Raw genomic sequence first — 21,233 nt, forward strand, 5'->3', positions numbered from 1 at the left:
CACTGATGAATTAATGAATTACATTAAAATGCTATAGAAGTTAAACATTTAGAGTCTTACAGATGTTTTAAGTCTGTGCAAGGCCTACTATGAAGTTAAGTCTATGCAAGGCCTATTAGAAGCATTCACCACAATCATTTTGAAAGACAGGTGCTGAGTTGCAGTAAGAGAGAGGTATCATTCTTATGTAAAAACAAACAGGAGTCTTCTCTTTAAAACTCTTGCAGCTGGGAACTCCACATGAAACCACTTCCATCCGAAGGTGCCCATGGAGAGGTTGGAGGCTGAGGCCCTAGGAGGTGACAGCTGAGAAGGTGCTGGCTTCTGGGGTGCTGGAGGCTGTTTCTGAAAGCTTGACATTTTGTCTGTACCAATCTTTTGGAAAGGAGCTTGTCTGCAGTGCCATAAGCTGCCACACCATCAGTTTTAACAATTTTACTATTGTCCATTTAATAGTTTCTCTGATCACAATCTTCAGATGAAAGAGGGCTAAGGATGATGGCATTTTGTTCAGCTGCTCAGTTTTATTAATGTGAATTTTCATTACTTATTCCACTTTCCAGCATTTGGCACATGCTTTCCTTTTTACTGTCTACTAAACCCTGCTTTCAGATACAAGATACGTAGAAGCTGTCTTTGCTAATGTGCTTGCAATTGCATTAGGAAAGAAATATTTCAAATTAAGATAATACATTGCAAGTTCCTCAGGCACTTTGGGAAAATCAGTGACAAAGAAAGCAAGATGATTGCACTGACAATCTGGCTAGACAGGTTGTCCTGAGAAAGCATTTTAATACTGAATAACCCCAGAGAGATGTGGATTAGCTGTTGTCTCTGGTATCATTTCAGGCTAAAATGTAATGCTGATACATCTTCAATACAGTTTAAAGACTTCCCTTAAAATAATCTGATTAGACTGAAGCGCATTGAATAAGATTTTATGAAAAGTCCACATCTACTTTAAATGCTGTCCTTGGATGAGAAGATTTATCGTGTTGGAATGGTAAAAATTCATCCAGAAAAAAATTCATCCACTTTTTCTCTCCAATTGATCGTTAAGATCCCCAAAATCAGCTAGCAGATAGTTACGTCTACACTTCAGACACCTAAACTTCAGTGAGATGATTTCCACCCTTACTTTCTTGAGGTTGATCTTAATGCTTTTGCAAAAGCATTACATTTTTAGAATCAGTAACTTTTAGAACTAGCAATTTTAATGTCATCTAATAGTGTGTTATAGTTTATATATGATTTTCCAATTCCAGCTGCTTTTGGTACAGCTGTAGAAACAGCCCCTGGTACAAAAGATCTTATTAACTGGCCCTCACTACAACTCTCTAGAAGAGTCTTTATTTTCAGTTTAACAGATGATATAGTACAGTTAAGTAAGAGATCTCAGGAAATTGAACTGAGACACCTCTGAGCCAACAGACTCTAAGTTGTGTACTTGGTATAGAGTTGGTTACATTTTCTGTCTGAACCTGGACTTTTACCTTTGTTCTTAGCTTATTTTTTGGCTTCAGAGTTACTATGAAAAATTTTTCTTCTGACAAAATCCCGTATACTTCGGAAAGAACTGATTTTCCTTCTTATAAAAAGAAGGAAAAAGCCCCAAACCACTGAACTTTGTGAGGCTAACAAGAGAGGTGCAATGGAAAGGCCAAGGAAAACTTGAACTGTCAAAAGGGATTTCTGGGGGTCGGCTGAATAATTTGCCTAAGGCAAGACACAATCCAGATCTTGCATTCCCACAGGATGTGGGCTCTGCATCTCTGTCCCTTTCTAATTTCAGTGTTGGGGTTTTTAATTTCAAGCATATTCTTCTTATATTGCATTTTGCTGCAAGCAGGTAATTTTTTAGGTAGGGCTTTTCCTAGATGTGGTTCCTTTTTGGTACAATGCGGAGCGTCCCCATGTTCCTATCAGTTGCTGATACACACTTTAGGATGATCATGCTGCTGGGAAAAATCATTTTCTCCTGTGAGAAGAAAACATGACAGCAAACATGGAGGAACTGTAGGCAAACGAGTCCCATATGAGGATCTTTTTCTGTATTTTCCAGTGGGACGATCAAAGAGGCTGGGATTGAGTACCGCCTCAGAAATATCGAAGACTGCAGAGAATCAGACTTGTTCAGTCTTAGATGCAAAGATGGATCACACTGAGCTCTGGAGGACATCCCCAATTCAAGCACTGCTAAAACCTAGCAGGACTCTTCCTTCACTGGCAGGTAGCAAACAGCCCACAATATTTTGTGTTCAAATTTAATAGAGCCATGATATATGGCTATCCTCACACAAGACTCATTTGGCCCACCATGCCATTATGAACAACTAGAGAAAAGAAATAGAGGAAATGATCTGATTTAGAGAACAGTCCTCTAAACCACATTTTCTCACGGCAGAGAAGATTCTTACTTGTCTTGTCCCAAAAAAGCTGACAGCAGTGAACAGTGATGATAAATGGGACCAATTGCTACAATTGTCACATTGCTCAGGGAAGAGAGTCAGAGCAAACACAGGAAACTAATTCACCCTGAAACTCAGAGGTGAGGCTAAAGTACCTCTAGAATTTTCAGAAAAAGAAGAAAAGCCAAAATTTTCATTTCTTTTGTTTCAAAGAAGATGAAATAAACTTAAAGACTGCCTCAAAAACCAAAATTTCAACTAGAGATTTTTTTAATCATAACATAATAAATATTAGTAAAATGACAGGCAAACATTTATTCTTTTATGTACTATATAATGTAAAGAAGAAAGTAATGCAGACTGAATTTTAGATAAAACTACTGTAAAGAGACTCAAAGCCTTGAGTTTGCTGCTAAGAAGCTGAAAGCAAGGGCATAAAAAGCAAGAAAGAAATCAGGAAAGTATTTTAGATAGCTCTCAGAGAATGTTATTCAAAGAAGGCTAGGGAGATACTTGTTTTTGACTTTAATGAAAACTTGTAGCACTATGAATTAAATGGACGATTAACTAAAATTAATAGATATTAAAATTATTGGCACTTAAGCACGCTTGGTAAAAAGTGCTGATGTGGTTTCAAAGCTTGGCTGCTGTTATAAAGGCACAGGCTGGGGGAGGAAGCAAAGATAGAGGGAGGACTGTTTGGGGAACCAGAGAGATGTTGTGCAACATGCCACTTAAGCAAAGACTAGCACCATGCAGCTTAGCTCCAGTGTTAAAACTAGTCATCCCACCATTCCCATCAGTAACAAAGGAAAAAACAGAAAGGGCTCAATTTACCTGGTACAAATAAAGGTCTCTGACTTATTTGGGAGTTCCCATTGAAAATTAGTTTCTTATTCATGACTAAATAAATTGTAAACTGATACAACTTATGCTTATGTCTTTCACACAGTGGGAAGTGCCTGAATTGAGAATGGTATTGAATGCAGTCTGAAAAGAGAAACCAGGTATGACATCTCAACTATTCCCAATTAAAGAAACAAACAATCACCCAAGTATCCTGTTCCTCTCCAGTCCATCAGTGGAAGATGACTTTCCTGCCTCTGTGGCATCTTCCTCCCTTGGATCTGATTAAATCAAGAACTTAAACAGCTACCCAAAGCATATATAATTAAGGTGCAAAGTTAGGCAGACAGGACACTATAGCCGAACTTTATCTGCTCTCCCTCTCTTTTTTTTTTGTCTAGGAGAGAGTGGATGTTATGCATTAAAAAAGAGATCGTCTGGAATTCCAATGCCCATTTATTTTGAAAAGGTCATAAAGATAAAGGTCAAGCAGCAAACTCTATATTAAACCATGTCTCTACATAAGCCTTCAGGGGTTTTGTTGACATTACTGTGAACTATGCACAGAGGTTCAGAATCACGATATACCAGACGGAGCAGGATCAGGTCTGGTTTTACAGCAGCACAGAAACCATCTCGTGCATCAGCAGTCACATACAGCTTTCTATATATGACAATTAACTTCTACAAATAGCCCATCTTTCATTGGGCTTTTCAGCACTAGACCTCAATGCAGATGATATCAAGGAACAATGAAAATAAGTGGGGTCTAACACTGGCTAAAGGCAGAAATGGTTATCTAAATATGCAACGTTCTCTCTGTAAAACTCTCAGGATGAGTTTTGTCGACGCTCCTTGCATGCTGTGTGTCTGGAACAACAACGTCTTCTGCATGTCCAGGATTCCTGGCTATTCCTGTTGCAGAAACTGCCGCTGTTGGGAGTGCAATTATTTGTAACAGCAGCAATATTTAATGAAAACATTCATATGGTAGCAGAACGAAAGTGGAAGGTCAGGGTCACCGATTTCTCATTAAATTGAGGAAAGCTCTCTCTCAGTGACCTCTGCAATGATGCAGCATCTTGCAACTTCAGAAGCTGCAGCCTGTAGGGAAACCATTAGAATTGTTTAAATAGGGAAAATCTTCTGAAATCTCACATCAAAACCATTTGAACTACTTTAGGCATAAAGGCCACATTATATGACAGAGGCTAAAATTTCCTAATGTTCTTCCTACCATCATCTCTGTTTGGCAGGCAAAAAATCAAATACCATTACAAGGTGTTGCTTGATTGAAAGTGACTCTTAATAATGAAAAAGAATGTAGCAGAAGAGCAGGGATTTCCCTCAGGGCAGCATTTTAATGAGAGTTGGTCAAGCTGCCATGGAAAGGACCAGAAGTCCAGCAAAAGGTTCAAATAGGAAAAAACCTGCCAATAACATCAATAAAGATGGATTTGTCTTGGGAGGAAAGGGTCAGTGAGGAAGGGAATGGAAGTATAAACATTAGCTTATAAACTGCATGTAGCATACTGAAGCAACCAAGGAAATGGCAGGAAAACTGTAGGAAACATATGCTGTCCTCCCCCAGGGACTAGCAGGAACCTCAGAACATGGCAGTAGCTTTGGGTTTAATTTTAATATGATTGGCACATCAGAAACCATGCTACAAATTCAGAGAGGAAATGGTGCTGCTTCTGTCTTTCATCTGCACAAATTGGCAATAAAAGGTGGATGAAAATGACTCTGACAGACCCTTTCTCCTGTGGTCCCTGTCCTTCCTGTTGGCTAAACCCATCTGCAAATAACTATGCTGAAATGGGAGCCAGGCTCAATCCCTGTAAATAAAGACTGCTGATGCACACTTTCCGCTAAGGCCAACGCAAAGGCTTTTTGTTTCTCTAATCTTTCATATAGCATTTGCTTTATAACCCTTCATTTAAATAACTACACTTTGTGCAGATGAACTGTTTTACATCCAAAGGTATGCAAACACTACATAGAAGCATCTGCAAATATTAAGAAGCACAATAATTTTCTAGGGGAATTTCTCACTTTTGAGATGTTAAATGAGTTATTTTAAACAACATTAACTGAATCAGCAGCAGAAGTGGGAAAGAAATGCTTAGGAACATGGACTCCCATTTCTTTACTTCAACCAAGTGAAACCCTTTACTCCCTGTAATTTTGGCATCTAAGGCATTTCCCTGCAATTTTAAGACTTCTATGGCTTTTCCTCCTTTTTACTAAAGATGCTTCTCCCTCCTTATTTTTATAAGCAATTTTATGTAAGGCAATTTTGTGGTTGAAATCTCACATCAAAACACATTTCTCTGTTTCAGCTTGCATTCAAGACAAACTTTTGGTGTCTCCATTTGTAACCCATATGTTGAGGCATCCCATTCTGTTTCACAGTTAAATGGATGGCACTGGACTGTGAAAAGTTTGAATTAATTATTTGTGATAAACTGTGGAAAATCCGTGAATAAAATGATAATAATTGGACACAAATACGGTAAAAGCTGTCACAGATAGAAATGCAGCACATCCATGTGTCGCATCGCATCCTGTCACAGGCACTTATGAAAGATGTAATATAAATTGTCTCAAAAAAAACTTGCAAAAAATAAAAGGCAGCCTGGATAGTTGTATTTTAGCAAATGTGTTTGCACTAAGGGTACCTTCTGTTGAACAGTTCTGCCCACAAGCTGTCTGTAGAATATAGAACATCTCTCGAGCATGCTTGCCACCTTGAAGCAGGGCAGTCGGAAGCAGAAAAAAAAGAACAGAATGCAGAAAAAAAGGTGAAGAAAGAGAGAAATGAGGGACAGCAAGTCTAAGTACCATAAATACATTTAGAAATGAGATTAGCAAAGTATGACAATAGAATTTAAATGACAGACAACATCAAGATTGCAGTAAATAACATAGTACGAAAAAAAACCAATTCAGCCATACAGCGCTTTTTTTTTTAAGCTTAGCTAAGGAGTCATAACAAAAGCAGGAATATTATTATTATTATTACTATTATTACTGTTATCACTATATTAAAACAGCATTTTCATTAGGAAAATGGATTTAATTGGGGGTGGTGGGGGGGGAGGTGGGGAGGCAATTCAGGGTTAGTTTTCTTGCTCTGAAAACCTCACAGCCGAATGCTTTGCTTCTGGGGCGTCCTCCTGGCACCACTGGCTCCCGACTTACCGACGATGTCGAACCAGAGGGGGATGTTGGAGGGCTGCACAGAGACCACCCCCACAATCTCGGTCACTTTGTCGCTCTCCATGACGGTGAAGTTGTAAAAGGGCTCATCAAAAGTCAGGGGCACGGGCGAGGGCGCAGGCTTTTTTATCCACTCGATGTGGAGACGCGCAGTGGAAGATTTTTGGGGCCGGCCATTGTCCACTGCTTTTATCTGGCAGGCACAAAGAAAAGAGGGCTCAGGCTGAGCATCCCAGCTTGGCAGTTCAGAACTACTTCTGCGGCAGTGTGATGGCTGCTTGGAAAATGTCCTTTGTAACCTTTCATGTAAAATCCCACAAAAAAAAGGATGACAAATGCTTATTTCTCAATTCTCACCTTTTTTTTTTTTTAATAATGCTTTGACTTTTAACTGAAAAAGGTGATTTTAAACTGAAATGTTTTATTTAAGAAATGCTGGTGTGAGGCCTTCTTCAGATGCAATTCGAACCCTCCCCACACAGATCCTCCTCTCCAGAACCAGCTTCCCTGTCTGATTTCATCCTGCACCCAGCTCTGTCTTGTAGCAAAGTTGGAAGCTTTGTAATGACCCTTTGTAAGTCATGCATTTGCAAAACATGCTCACCCAGAGCATGTTTGACTGCTTTCAAGTGGCATCTGTGTTGCAGATAAGTATTCCCTATATTGCCTTCCTCAGGATCTTTAATTGAATTAAATAAGTTCCAGGTAATTTCCCTCATTCTCCATAAAAAATATAATTCAAAATTTTGTCATGTTTTCTTTCTCTTCTCTGTCAAGTTCATTAAGAATTGCTTTGCTTGGTGCTATTTCTTTTTATTATAAAGTCTTCTAGAAAGATGGATAGGCTTGATCTTTGTGTGACATGCTTTATGGATTTAGCATAGCAAAGACAAGATGAGCAGCAACAAACACTGGGCTTAAGAAAAGGCTGAATGCAGGTTACAAAATGGGTGCTTTGGTGGATAACATCAATGTTAACAAAATGTTAACCTTTTTTTTTAAAAAAAGGTAATGTTTCTGGCTATATAGGTCCATTGGTATAAATATGCCATTAGAATACATTTTAAAAATGGGCAATACTTTATTTTTCTGAGAAATCATGCCCTACTTCTTCCTCTGGAAATGTGTTAAGTGTATTTGATACTAACACTCGTCACTCTGCTCCATTCCAGGCAGGTCCTTTGTGAAAAGATACTGAGAGTGTGATGAGCAGTTTCTAGTTAGAAAATATTCAGTTGTTGCATTATAAGAAAGCTCAGATCTCAAACAGGTCTTTGAGGTCACCAGAGGGAAAAGTACTCACTAGAAGGCTGCTCTACTCTGATTCCTAGGTATTTCTCAACATTTTGTTATTTATTCATTTTCCAACATTATGAAGGCAACCCACTTCTGTAAGATACATCACTTCCAGATGTCAGACCATGGATCTCTGACATTTTTATTTCAGCTCCTTAACTACAACTTGTTAGCTTATTCCTGCACATGAAGAGTGCACATTCCAGTCTTATATGGCTTTTATATCAACTCAACCATATTTTATTCCCCCTTACCTTCACTGTACGGTTAGAGTTCTGAAAGAAGAATTTTGACTGAGCTTTCTTTTAACTGAAATTGCTTTCACAACACGGAGTACACAGTACTCCTTCTCTCTTAGATGCAGCCACCTAACTGGGACAGGAGGTGCCCTCTGTAAGGGCAAACAATTGAGTCCACACCAAAAGTAAGTAGCCTTTTGTAGCTATATCTGACCAGGCCAACATGATACAACTTTGGGAGCAGACAAGTACTTGGTCTTCATTTCTGTATATCCAAGGGAATGGCTTATGCTAACAATTTGCAGGCTGACTTAACAGTCTGAGAATACTTCATGACCTGCAACAGCATGAATGATCTCTCACACTCAATTTTTTGGCAGTAGTTGCATATGAATATTAAATTTCTTAATTTAGGTCTTACATACAGGGCATAAACAGAGTCACATATTCCTCTTCATACAGGAGGGCCTATTTCTTAACAAAAAAAAAGAAACCAGGCAAATCATGGGTTTGTATGTCAATGAAAGAGTGCTTACCGTTAAGATGTCATAACTTCCCGCTGTGAACTGCTTTCTGGAAGAAACCATCCCTGTTTTGGGATCAATGAAGAACTTCCCATCATCGTTCCCATCCACAACGCTGTATGAGATTTCTGCATTAGGGCCTTCGTCTTTGTCAAAAGCAAAAGCCCTGTAGATGGGCTCCCCTCTTTTCTTTCGGTCCCTCTCCGGCAGCTTGATCTGATAGACTTTCTCTGGGAACTGCGGTTTGTTGTCATTCTCATCCAGGACCTGCACCACCACCCAAACAGAGGATTGCTTGGGGGATGTGCCCCCATCTGAGACGGTTACCTGAAAAACAGCAGGGCAAGTTATTCCCAACAGCTACAGCGGGACCTGAGGAATTGGAGAAAAACATAAAACATAAGGAAACTCCCTCTCTTCCCCAAAGCTAACCTGCAGTTTGCAACGTCTTCTGTGTACACAGTACAGAATTACTGTAAACATGCTCAGGGCTTAACTCAATTTGTCCACAATGGCAAATCCAGGAATCCAAAAGATTTTTTATTTCTGAGATAAACGTGGAATATGGAATCTGCAGATTAGGAAGCTATTTCTCAAAACATTAAATCCTTTTATCTCACATTCTGCAAGTTTGTCTCAGAAGAGAGAACTGGAATTAACCCATTAATCAGGGATCTCTGCATTTTTTGCATACATATTTTAAAGTTTCTTCTGTCATGGAAAGAATTTGAAAGATGCATTTCTTCTTAAACTCTAAAAGAACCTCTGTCATTTTTTCCCCATTAATTATTTGGAAATTCTTAAACAACAAAAGGATTTCTGTCAGCTCTTTTCATTCATTACCCAAGATGTGACAGCTCATTAATTCCAAACCTGCTTTATAAGATTATAAGGAGCACAGAGAGGCAGGTAACAAAAAATTTCTGCTGCATTGTGTAGAGAGTGCACTGTGCTGCCAGGGACATGTAAGAAATAAAATCTTTGAGATGAAAGTTAATTAGTAATTTAGCTGCAACTTAAACAGAATTACTAATAATTTTCAATCTGAAACACTATGAAAATAAAATGATTCGAGATCAACAAGCCCTCAAGAGATTTAATAATATGCCTTCAAAATGAAATCAATATGTTTCAAACTTCTCCCTCAATATTTCGATTGCATTTTTAATGAGAAAGAAATAAGGCAGAAAGTTATTTTTGTTTGCATGAAAGAAGTTCAAATTTCATTTTCAGCTACATATGGTAACATGCCAAATCCCACAGTAGCAATTTCTGATGATAGTGAGCCAAGATATTACATACCCTTCTCTGCTCATACTGATCACTGTACATCGATCGGTTTGCTGGTAACTTCTTGATGTTTTATTTTTCCTTAAAAGTTCCTGTGTTCCCTTGCAAATCCTATAGTCCTCATGTCCAGTCATTAGGCAAAGTAAAATTTTTTGGGAATAATACCCTATGGCATTTTCCCATCCTTGTGTGAAGTCTAAACCTAGGGTAACCCCAGTTTAACACTGAGATCAGCAGAAAAATTGGGTTTTCTATGAGAAAGGTAAAAGACTTTATCCCTTTCCTGTATTTAACTATGTGTTTAAAAACTGATGCAGTGGAAGGGAGCAGACTGACAGCTTTGGGGACTGAAACAGCTCATTTACAGAAAAGTGAGGAGCTCGGCAACATACAGTGGCAATTTAAATTCCCCAAAACAGCCCAAAACCCACTTGGAGAGTGGAACCATCCTCCCAACACCACATACCAGTCCCAGGCCTCTTTCTCCCAAGACTGGGGTAGAGTTTCCTAAGTGCTGAGTCGCTTTGGCAATTATCAGTTGTTGGGATCACCACTCCTGTGATGGGGCAGCTGTTTGCAGAGTGCTGGATGGGGATGGGACCCACCCACCCTGCAACGTGACATCTGCCAGTCACCAGCACAGGGGTGTGGGAAGAACACCCACACCATTGTCAGTGTGCTGAGCCATCCAGTTCCCACTGCCAACACTCTCCAAAACAGCACTTCCAGTGCTGGAAGGCTGTACACACAGCTGTGAATCTGCCTTTCCACACGGTGAGAGCCACACCACCAGGAACCTCAGCCTCTCCATTTCACTGATGATCCCCTCTATTTCTGCTCTACTCTGTTGCAACTGGCCAAGATCTAGGCAAGACCACAAGTTAACAAAGGAAAACCTTTTTTGGCTTTCTCCACAGATAAAATGACCACTGATGACAAGCAGTACAGGCTGTATTGCATAGAAACAATCAGAGACACATTAACTCAAAAAATATCAACAAAATGCTTTTTTAGGGAGTAATGTTTTTGCATTAAAAAATACTAGCAAGATTCTGGAAACTCTTGTTCTCTGAACAAATTAAACTTTTTTTTTTTTTTTAAGACATTTTCTGCAACCTGTTAGCAGTAATCAACAGAAAAGGTGTGTGAGTGAGATAAAGGGTTTACAACCAGCTATGTCAATAAAATCTATGAAAACCACAGTGGCATAAACAGTCAAACAACTATGATGAAAAAACCCTACCTGAGTCAAAAAACTGTGCAAGAAGTGAAGCATCCTTCTGTCTTACCAGCACATTCTCACAGTTTGTCACGTTACTGCTGAAATCTTGACTAGCATCGTGGTGTGGCAGCAAATGTTTGCATGCATTTGTTTGGTTTGTAAGCCCAAACTTGGGGGGAATCTATTTGGTAACAGAAATGTTGCACTGAAAATATTTGCTGACAGCTAACAGGAAAAAGTAATGGCAATAACACAAAATGACAGCTAATTAAAAAAAAAATAATGAAAACTGGCCTGAAGTTAGTAAGTTTTACTTGGGTTAAAACTTTACATCCCTGGAGAGGAAAACGTTAGGCACCAGCTAAGCCTTTTTCTCTGAGTGACACTCAAAACTTTTCAAAATTACAGGATGAAGTTCCTCAAAACTTCAAAAAGCTCTGAGTGCCAGACAAAAGAGCTGAAGTTCTCTCTTTGCAGGCATATAAATTAATTAAGCCTCCCTCACACCAGTGATGTGATTATTCCCCCAACTGTAAATCTGCACCCTGGCCGATCCCTTTTCTGCGCTCCATCATTCTGACCCCAGCCTGGCCATTCAGGTTCCAGCCATAAACAAGGTAAAAGAGCTGCAAAAATTTCCTCTGCCCCTCCAGAAAAAAACCCACCATGAAAACGCCTTAAAACAAACCAAGAAATTGCTGCCAGTTCAGAATTGTTCCCAGACAAAAACCGGGGAGAAGCAGAGAGGTCATTCAGCACATCACTCTGCAAACACCATTTCCATCAGGACACAGCATCACACCAGCACTTAGGGGCCCCTCTAGCCAAGGCAATTTCAATTCAAACATTACCACAGCTCTTAGCTAAACCCTTGAACAGCTGGAAATTACAGTAAAAAAGTAACCAGGGAGGGGAGGGAGGTTAGGATGTTCATAGGACAAAGCTAATTCACAGCTGGTATCTCTGGAAATGCAAAAGGCAGATGCACAAGGCACAGGAGAGCTTGCAGGAGAGAAGCTGTAATTTAGGACCAGCGAGGTTCTTTTGTTTAGAGGCCTGCAGGTAGCATGGTAGGAAAAAGAACACAGAGAAGAAAGGTAATGCAGATGAATGACATCTGAGTGACATCTGTCATTCATCTGTCAGTCTGACACAGACTGTCTCAATACATGCTTGTCAAAGTCTGCCATAGAAAACCCAACAAGAGGTGACTCTCACAGTAATCAGAACGGGAAAAGGGCAAGGACAAAATCACAGCTTTCCCAGCAGAGATGGGGAACAGCTGCTTGGTCAGCATGTGCTTTCCTAAATGGTGAACACCTCCTGTCTGTGTGATGAGTCTGGTATCCAGATCCAGCTGCTGCAGACAAGCTGCTGCTTGACCATGTGCAGCTGAGATGGACCAGGACAGTGCCTGTCCCCTCTGCTGCACTGGTTAGATCTTGCTGCTCATGCTGTGTCAGGACAGCCTAAACAGAGGATACAACCTCCCAAAGCCTGGATACAGCCACGAAAGCAGCTGAATTTGCACTCTGTGACTAATCAGACAAAGGGTTGGTACATTCAGTAAGGGTGGAATGTCTTATAAAGAATATGATTATATATTTAATAGGGCCTGAATGCAACAGACAACAAAATTAATATGGACCATTATATATTTTCATGGTGAAATCCTAAGCATCGCTGCTGTTTTCTCACAACCAGTTCCACCACAGTTTTCTCCACAAAATGAGCATTTTCCTCTAGGAATCTGTATCTACCCATTGAATTTAAGGCTTATGACTTAACTGAAATATGTCTGTCAATAAACATACAGATATTGGTTACCTGGGAATTTCTTTTCTAAAGTAACTACAGTCACGCCTCCCTTACAAAGTTTCCTTTAGCTGGATGGACCAGGAAAAGGCCTCCTCAAATATCCTCTACTTCTATCAGATATGTATTTTTTGAGAAAAATGCATTAAAATATGTCCTTCTGCAGCATATGACAAATTCCATGTAATAACAGAACTTTCTCTACAAGTAGAACAATTTCCACTTCTTCTGCAGGATCTACTTCAACAGGTTGGGTCTAGAGGCATTAACACTCCCTTCCCTACAGGACTGAGAGATATTGATGTTTATGTTCATGTACACAGAACAACTACAAAGGGATTTCCATAGAAGTGAACCTTCTCAGTGAAAATGAAGACTGACACTGAATGTTAACAGACCACAGCTGGAATGCTAGAAGTGAGAAGTTCTTTTTATGACTATGGAGGAGACCTCTACTGTGGAAATACTGCCTAATAATCCAGCCTAGCAGAGCTCAGCAATGGTCACAAAAGGAATTTTGCCTTGAGACAGTCATTCCTCCTATGAGTCAGTCAGACTGTGAAACTTGATTGGAGAAGGTGTAGTTCTTGAATCTTTCAGAATACAGATACAACTGTGAGGACCACCCTCCTGAATTAACAGTACTACAGCAAGTCTCATTAACAAAAACTCATGATTTCCAAGGTAATTATTAACTCAGCTAGAGGCAGTAGCTAGCAGGGATGTTACTTCAACAAGTACAAGACAATTAGCAGGTGTTTAATGTGAGTCATCAAGCCTTGAGAAGAACAAGTATCTTCTTCCATATCATTCCTTGGCAGGAAGAAGTACTTAGCCTACCCACTATTTAAGTTATGAGGAACTGTCACATCACTGTCATTAGCATTGCAAAAAGCTGAAGATGCCATATTTGCTTGTTTATTTTTTAGTGTGATAACTGCTTAATGCAAAATGAAGTGAGCTGAGATGCTTGTGCCTCATCAAAGAAGCGTACACAAGGAGATGTTCAGGTAAAAGTCTCTCCCTTCCCCCAGCAAGAAATGCTAATTTTGCTTCAGAAAACCTTAGAAAAGAGAATCTGGTTGAGCTACTGAAGGCAGAAAAATGATCAAAGGGAGCGGGAGAGTTAAGGCATACCCCTGCTGTTAGTGACTAATGGGTTTGTTTCTTCTGCCAGTGTGTAAAGGAGCTGCAGTACCCATTGTAAGTCTCTGGAATTCAGCCTGAGTGGGAGAAGTGAAAGATTATAGAGGAGAGCTCATCGAGGGATGAATACAACTTTAAAGTCAAACGCACGGAATTACTATCTCTGCCGACTTCAGAGAGAGACTAAACTCGTGGCTAAATTCTTACAAGGAAATATTTTTCTGAAATGCATGCTGTTACTGAACTGCATGTCAGATTATTGCTACAAAGCGAAGGCAGTGTAGCTCAAAGATATACAGAATATGAGAGAAAAATAAGTGTACCTTTTCTTTTTTCTTCAAAACGAATACTGAGTTAGCTGTAGCAAACTAGATACTTTATCTTTCTAATCCCTTATCTAGCAACTGTGGGAAAGAAATGGGTAAGTGCTTATTTCACTTATTCTAATAGGATGTGGTGCTGTCCCAAAAGACAAATCATAATTCTTGTCCAAAAGCGTTCCAATCATATCAATATGATCCATCTTTCCTTTCCTTTGCTAATCTGGGAAATCTTTGTTTGTAAAAAATATTACTACATTCACTCTGGCCAGGTATGAGAAATAAATAATTTAGAGTACATTTTAAATAGAGATTATTACTAACATAAACACTCTAGGTGTTTGATTAGGAATGTCAATGGCTTCCAGCCACACAAGCTCGAAAACGATGCATAATGGTCTGTTAAACCATGTGAGAATTAACGATGACATCAGGTAATTTCAGTGCTGTATTGCCAAAAGACAGGAAGAAAGGAAGGAAGGCAGGCTTTTTCATTTAGAGTTAAATGCTCCCTGTAGTATTTGCAAACCTAAATATTAGAAGAGTGTACTGAAGAAAGCCTTAGAGGCTTCAAATCTTAACTTTTGTCAGACTCAGAATGCTGAGACCAGTAGATGGTAACCAAAGGACCTGGCAGAATGCAGTATCAGAATGGGTGATTTTAAACTCCAAAAACACTGCTAGTACATCTATTACATTTATCCTGTGTCACACTTTATTCTACAAGCTTTTTGGAAACAGAAACAGTAAACAAGTCCTTGTAAAGAAACTAAAGACTTGTATTTCAGATTTAGTAGCAATAAAAGGAAGAATCTGCATAGCTCTTGACCTTCTAAAAGAAAAATAACAATTTTCCACAAGCACTGCTTTTAAAGTTCATTAGAGTCTGGAGATCCTGACGACCTTTGTGCATCAGCCTTTATTTACAGGGTTTTTCAATCAATACATGCTAAATGCAGAACCAACCATTGCTCCATTAGATTCCCAGAAAACAGAGCAGCCTGTCATGCGTTAAAGGAAACTCCTCCAGGCAGCCTCAGAAAGCACCTTCCCCTTCCTTTTCCTGAGTAAAAAGAAAACTATAATCCTTATGAATGTTGAGCTCATAATTTCATCATGCATTTGATGAAATATAGATTAAATTTTGTTCAGAAGTGACTCTAAGGCAGTCACTTTCCATAAGTCCCTCTTATGTCTACCGGTGGAATTAAATACAGAAAAGCTTTACCTCTACTGCCTAAATGTACTATAGTCAACTAAGATTCAGCAGAAATCCTCTGGAAAGAAAAAGCATTGCTCAACCAGGACTTTTTCTGACCTTCTAGGTGATAACAGCACCTTGAAACTGCACATACCATATCTCATGTTGAGCAGTTTGCAAAGTTTGCAACAAGAAGATCGGCAAATTTGAGATGATCACAGTAAGAACATCAACCTCAGTCTCCAAACAATGATTGTAAAAGTCTTTTGAGTACATTATGAGCTTCCTCTTTGCTCATGAGGCTACAGTAATGAGTCTTGCTAAATATATAATGAAGAAAGACTTGAAAAACAGAACACACTCCAAACTGTCCCCTGATAATACCTGTCGAAGAACATTTACTCACCGTCAGACTGGCACCTTACAAACAAGATAAAGTATGATATGCAATTGCTTAAAAATGATTTTTTTAGGCATATGAAACCTCTTGAGAAACAACCTATCGCTAAACAGAATTACCATCACAGCCCTTAAATGAGAAAGAAGATAAAAGTTGCCTATTGATCTTCACAGTAAACTTTGAAGAAGGTGTTTAGCTCCTGCTGAAAGTGAAGATTACAATCTGAGAGTTTTGTGAACAGAAAATGAATAGTCCAATGTGAGACTATTTCACTTCAAGCAGATTTAAATAACACAAAGCTTGCAAATCAAGATATGCATGCAGTTTAATGTCAGTAGTACTCTCTATGTCAATTTTAATCTGATTCATACCTCAATATCTACTTTAGCCATTTGTGGATTTTGCTTTTCTTGTGAAAAGAAACACCTGTGATTAAATATTGATAAGTTCCCCTCTATCAGATCTACCTCTACAGATAATGCCATTCTCCAAAAATCTTATCTTAGCACTCAGAAAATACAGTAGCTCTCAGTTTTTGTGCTTCAAAAGAGGTGTGCATCAACTTGTAAGCTCACCACAGTGATGTTTTCGCAAAGATTCAATTACTCTTCATTTTCTATCCACAAATGATACTTGATTCTCATCTTCACTATAAGAAGGAACTTTCTTCAGTTTCCCCAAAATGATGAAGATTGTTACACATCTCCAAACTTCCATTTTTTTCATAATAGACCAGTCAGATGTGTAATCATGTAAGAAAAGCATTCTGGCTATTAATAAAGACATAATATGCTATCCTTGCTTCCAAGATATTTCTCTACTATTAATAATTTATGTTATAACTATCAACAGCTAAAAAAATATGTGCTGATTTATTGCCAAAATTTAATCAAGCTATTTAATCAAGCTACTAGTCACTATGGAGTTAACTAATCAACAGTATTTACTTTACACCCTTGTTTGGGTGTGCAGCCGTGTCAGTTTGTAGCACAGATCCCCAGATACCAAAACTGACTGGGAATTAACTCCCAGCTCCTTTAGCAGAAACTCCTGAATTCAGAGCAGGTGAGGGGCAATAGCCCTCCGTTTGTCTGGCACTAAATCGGCAGCACTGCCTCACGCTAATGTGGCACAAGCTGCTCAAGGTCCTCTAGGAGAACGCATAGTGTCAAGGAGCTTGCTCTGTACACCCTTAAAAATATTGTGGCAGGAGCTTCTGTTACAACAAAGCAATAACTTCAACTGAAACTTTCAGCCTTCAAAGGGAATAATCATCTTGTGTCCCAAAGTACAATATAAAAACCTACTTCTAAACAATTTTTGTCACACTGACATCCACTGCCCTCTGATGTTGGATGGAGCATCCTCAGGTGAGGCACTGTGATGGTCAGTTTCAAAACAATATTGCTGTTCCTGAGGAGGTAAAAATCTTTATTTGGCCAGCAATGAGATGAAAGATATACACAGTAGCTCTTTAGATTTATTTACTTTATAGGAACACTGCATATACTGCATATATTATTTATTTACTTTATAGGAACACTGCATGTATTGCATGTATTATTTATTTACTTACATTATAGGAACACTGCATATAGTCCATATATTATTTATTTACTTTATAAGGAAACTTTATAGCAACACTCCAAATTCTATGCTTCTATATAAAGCAGAACCAGGGATTTTCAAAGGAAAGGCAGCAGTTTTTTTTTTTTTTCCCTCAGCAGCACTTGGTTCTGCCAACAGGGAATGACACCACCTTGTCTCTGGCCAAAACCAGATTAAGACAAATCCAGCCCCATCTCCAGCTCCTCCTCCAGACGTTCCTCCCCTGTCACCCACTTGCAGCCACCTCCACCCACCAATAAACTGTTTGTGCATCTGTGCTACAAACAGGCTACAGAAATACCCAGGGTTTAAAATGAACTGCCAAAAGAAAACAAATCCCCCCAAAAGGCAGATAGCAGTGAGCAATGGCAATGAGAGAGCAAAAGGAGGAGAGGCATTCCAGCTCCCCAAGTCAGGCTGGGGCAAGTTTACTAAGATGTTTGGGCGCTGAAGAACATGCACTGTAAAACTGCAATTTTGGTGATTAATTGTACAATTTTACAACAGATAGGAACTTAGAGTTCACCCCCCAAACTCCCCTCTCCCAAAAATCTCTACTTTGAACTCAACACTTACCAACAAGCCTTTGATCAATACCGAAGCAGGCAAAGCCAAAACCATTAATGTTAATGTAAAAGCCTTTGTGTCCTATCAGTAATGCTGAAAATACCCAATTTTCATCTTACACCGTTTTTCCACAATATGCAAGAAATGAGGGCTCTCCATCCACACACACAGGTAAAAAGTTTCAAAGACAGTTTTACAGCTGACAGACTGATGAGCAGCCTCTGACATTTAAATGCAATTCAGTTTTTTCTCAGTAAAAATGAAGCTTCCAGAGTTTTATGTTCAAAATAAAGCTTATCTGTTAGAAAACTGATAAATAAAAAATTGATTTTTGTAGCTGGGTAGAAAATATATAAATCAAACTTTTAAGTGATACAGGCTTTTCCCAATTTTTGAACATCCTTTAGAGATATTTTAAATTGCAAATAGCAAAAATGCATGGTTTAGGCCTCAGAAATTTATCTGTGTTTACTGAACAGTCACCCAGGAAGACTGCACTGACTGTTTTCATTAATAAAAAAGGAAAAAAAAACGAAGATATAATTTTTTTTTGTGATATTCAAGTTATTTGATAGTCATTTCTTTGGTTATCAAGAAGGTGCAAAGTAGAATTTTAATCAAATTAGAAGACAATATCATAGCAATTATTCATGCATATCTGAATAAAGTAATTTTTGGAGTCAGATGAGGATTCCATCCTAAAATATCTTACAAAATAGTATAAAAATTCTCAGAAAATCAGTATGAAAAGTAATTAAAATAAGGTGACGGAGATAAGCATGAATAAGGAGCCTTGTTGTTGGGGTTTTTCCCAAGGCAGATTTTTAAAATCACAGTATCATCCCCTTTTTGTCAGACCAGGTTAAAGTAAATCACATCAATAGTTGCTTTGATTTTAGTAATAAAAAGTTGTACTTGACTTCTTGATGCCTACTTCACAACTTTCTGTTACAAATCAATTTTGGACAGATAAAAGGCATTAATTGGGCCATATTTAATCACACTTTCATCTAACAGGCAACACAGACAAGCCTTATTATCTCAACCTCTACTTGTCTTTGATTTTATGTGTCCTGTAAATATCTACTAGCTAATTTTTATTGGCATGGGGTCAAATTTACAAGCTGGTTGAGAATCAATCAGCATGGGAAAAAAAATGAAGATTCCGATTTTGAAGTAAAACTCACATTCTTGGACCATTTTTACTTTTTCCACATTTACTTTTTCCCAGCTTGAAAAATTCAACCTGGAAAACGGGGTCAGATGTTGCATCCAGTACAAAGATGTGAAACTGAAGTTCAGGGAACTGTTGTGGTGATAAAGAATGAGAGCTATCATCCCTTTCCCTGATGGGTGCAGCAGGACCCTGTGTTTCACCAGACACACTACAAACCTTGCTCCTTCTCACTAGACAAGACTGACACAAGCTAAGTGTACCTTTAGGGACAGGTTTACTGTAATGCCCTTTCTCACTAAGTCAGTTTAGCTCTTTTCTCAGCTCTGCTGAATCTCTAAAAATCACTACAGACACCTGAGAACAGTCTCAGCCTCCCCAGCCATGCTGTGGACAGTGGGGCACAGAGATACTGCACAACTGGACACAGAGCTAGTGCAAAGACAAAAATCACCCTCATGCTGTCTGAGCAGCCAAATAATTACAGGCACCCTCTTGGTAGGGAAGCGTGGGCCAGCTGTGAAACCCTCAGACTTGGAAATCAATGGGAATTTTCCCATTGACTTTGGTGAGAACTGGGTGGCATACAGAGCTCAACAACCTCATTTCAGTAGTTTTAACTCTCACTGAGTTTTGCCCAGCCTTCAGGATGAGCACCCAAAAGCTGTGAGGGTACCCATCCTGAAGTACTCAGCTAAAGGGCAGGGAAGGGGTGCACCACTGCAGCATCATCACTGCATACCTGATAACTGACTGGCAACAATCTTATTTAGCACCCAGGCAAACGTGGGATTTCCCTTTTGCTTTAAAGAAACAGAAATTTCACAGGCAATTATTTTCTTCAGCACAATCTTTTTTTTCCCTGTTCAATCTGTTACACACATAGCCAGTGATCCTGTGAACAGCGATGTATAAGAAAAATGTTCAGAATGTGTCAAGACCGTACTGCCAACATAAATAACTAGGTGTGTGTATGGGAACAAAGTCTTTTTGGGGCAACGATACAACAGGAAAAGCTGTCCCCAAGTTATAATATCCCAAATGTGTTGAAAAGAAAAAATCCTGTCCCAAAACCTTAATTTCCCAGAGTAACACTTGGAATGCATTAAAGTGTTCAGGTTATTAATATTAATTAATCAATTAATACTATTATAATTAATTAATTGCATAGTGCCTGGAGTCCTGGAAAGGGAACTTTATGTGTTGGAATAATAAGAAGATGGTATTCCACTCCTGCAGTGCAAGAGGAATTTTAAAAGATCACAACTTTTAAAATATTCTTAGCACTTCAATTCTTTTGCAGAATTAGTCTTTAACATGCATTTGGGTTTTGTAGCCACAGGATGGCATTCACTGCTGTGCAAAGGGTCAATAAAATGTAAAATGTGAGTAGAGCTTAGGAAGCATACTTTTTATCTGCAGAAAGGAAATATTTAATCAAGAATGATTAATATAAATTTACTGCCTTCTACTGATGACAGCCATTGATTCAAGAATGTAATACAGAAATCTTAACATGCATAGCCCTTAAGGTTCATTTTCTTACTTCATGGGCACCATGGCCCTCAATAGATAGATATCTTGCCTGACTCCAGTAAGCTGTGCCACTCTAAAAACACAGAGCAGCAATTCCAGCCTGGGATACCAGAGACTGCTCAGAACACCTCAGCTTCACTTCCATGGTTTATGGAGTCAAAGTCACTCTTTATTGGATTTATACAGGCTCTTAATTTACTGTTTATTTTCCCATTAGGGCAGTGTATGGGGTAGGTGTTGACACACAGCATACCAATGGGAGGACAGCTCGACTCAATGGATGGCCAAGGTGACCAATAATTGGACTGCAAATGTCAAAGAGTGGGGTTGAAAAGACAGGTATACCAACCCACACATACTTTTCCCAGTTGTGAAATGAAAGTTAAGAGTGGGGACAATCAGCTACTAGTAGTTACAAT

The 21,233-nt window shown here is 39.0% G+C and overlaps 1 protein-coding gene across 7 annotated transcripts in view; it reads right to left on the reverse strand.

The window, feature by feature from the left end:
• The window catches only part of FAT3 (FAT atypical cadherin 3), a 399,748-nt gene that overhangs the window by 100,577 nt on the left and 277,938 nt on the right, over window positions 1-21,233 (reverse strand). For all 7 annotated transcript variants that reach the window (XM_058019289.1, XM_058019288.1, XM_058019293.1 and 4 more), the window contains exons 5-7: window positions 8,548-8,862; window positions 6,459-6,669; window positions 5,936-6,004 (exon numbers count right to left, since the gene is read on the reverse strand). In XM_058019289.1, coding sequence (XP_057875272.1) covers window positions 5,936-6,004; window positions 6,459-6,669; window positions 8,548-8,862 — 595 coding nt within the window. The remainder of the gene's footprint in view (window positions 1-5,935; window positions 6,005-6,458; window positions 6,670-8,547; window positions 8,863-21,233) is intronic.

Source organism: Melospiza georgiana, chromosome 2 (assembly GCF_028018845.1).
Source record: "Melospiza georgiana isolate bMelGeo1 chromosome 2, bMelGeo1.pri, whole genome shotgun sequence".
NCBI classification, from domain to species: domain Eukaryota; kingdom Metazoa; phylum Chordata; class Aves; order Passeriformes; family Passerellidae; genus Melospiza; species Melospiza georgiana.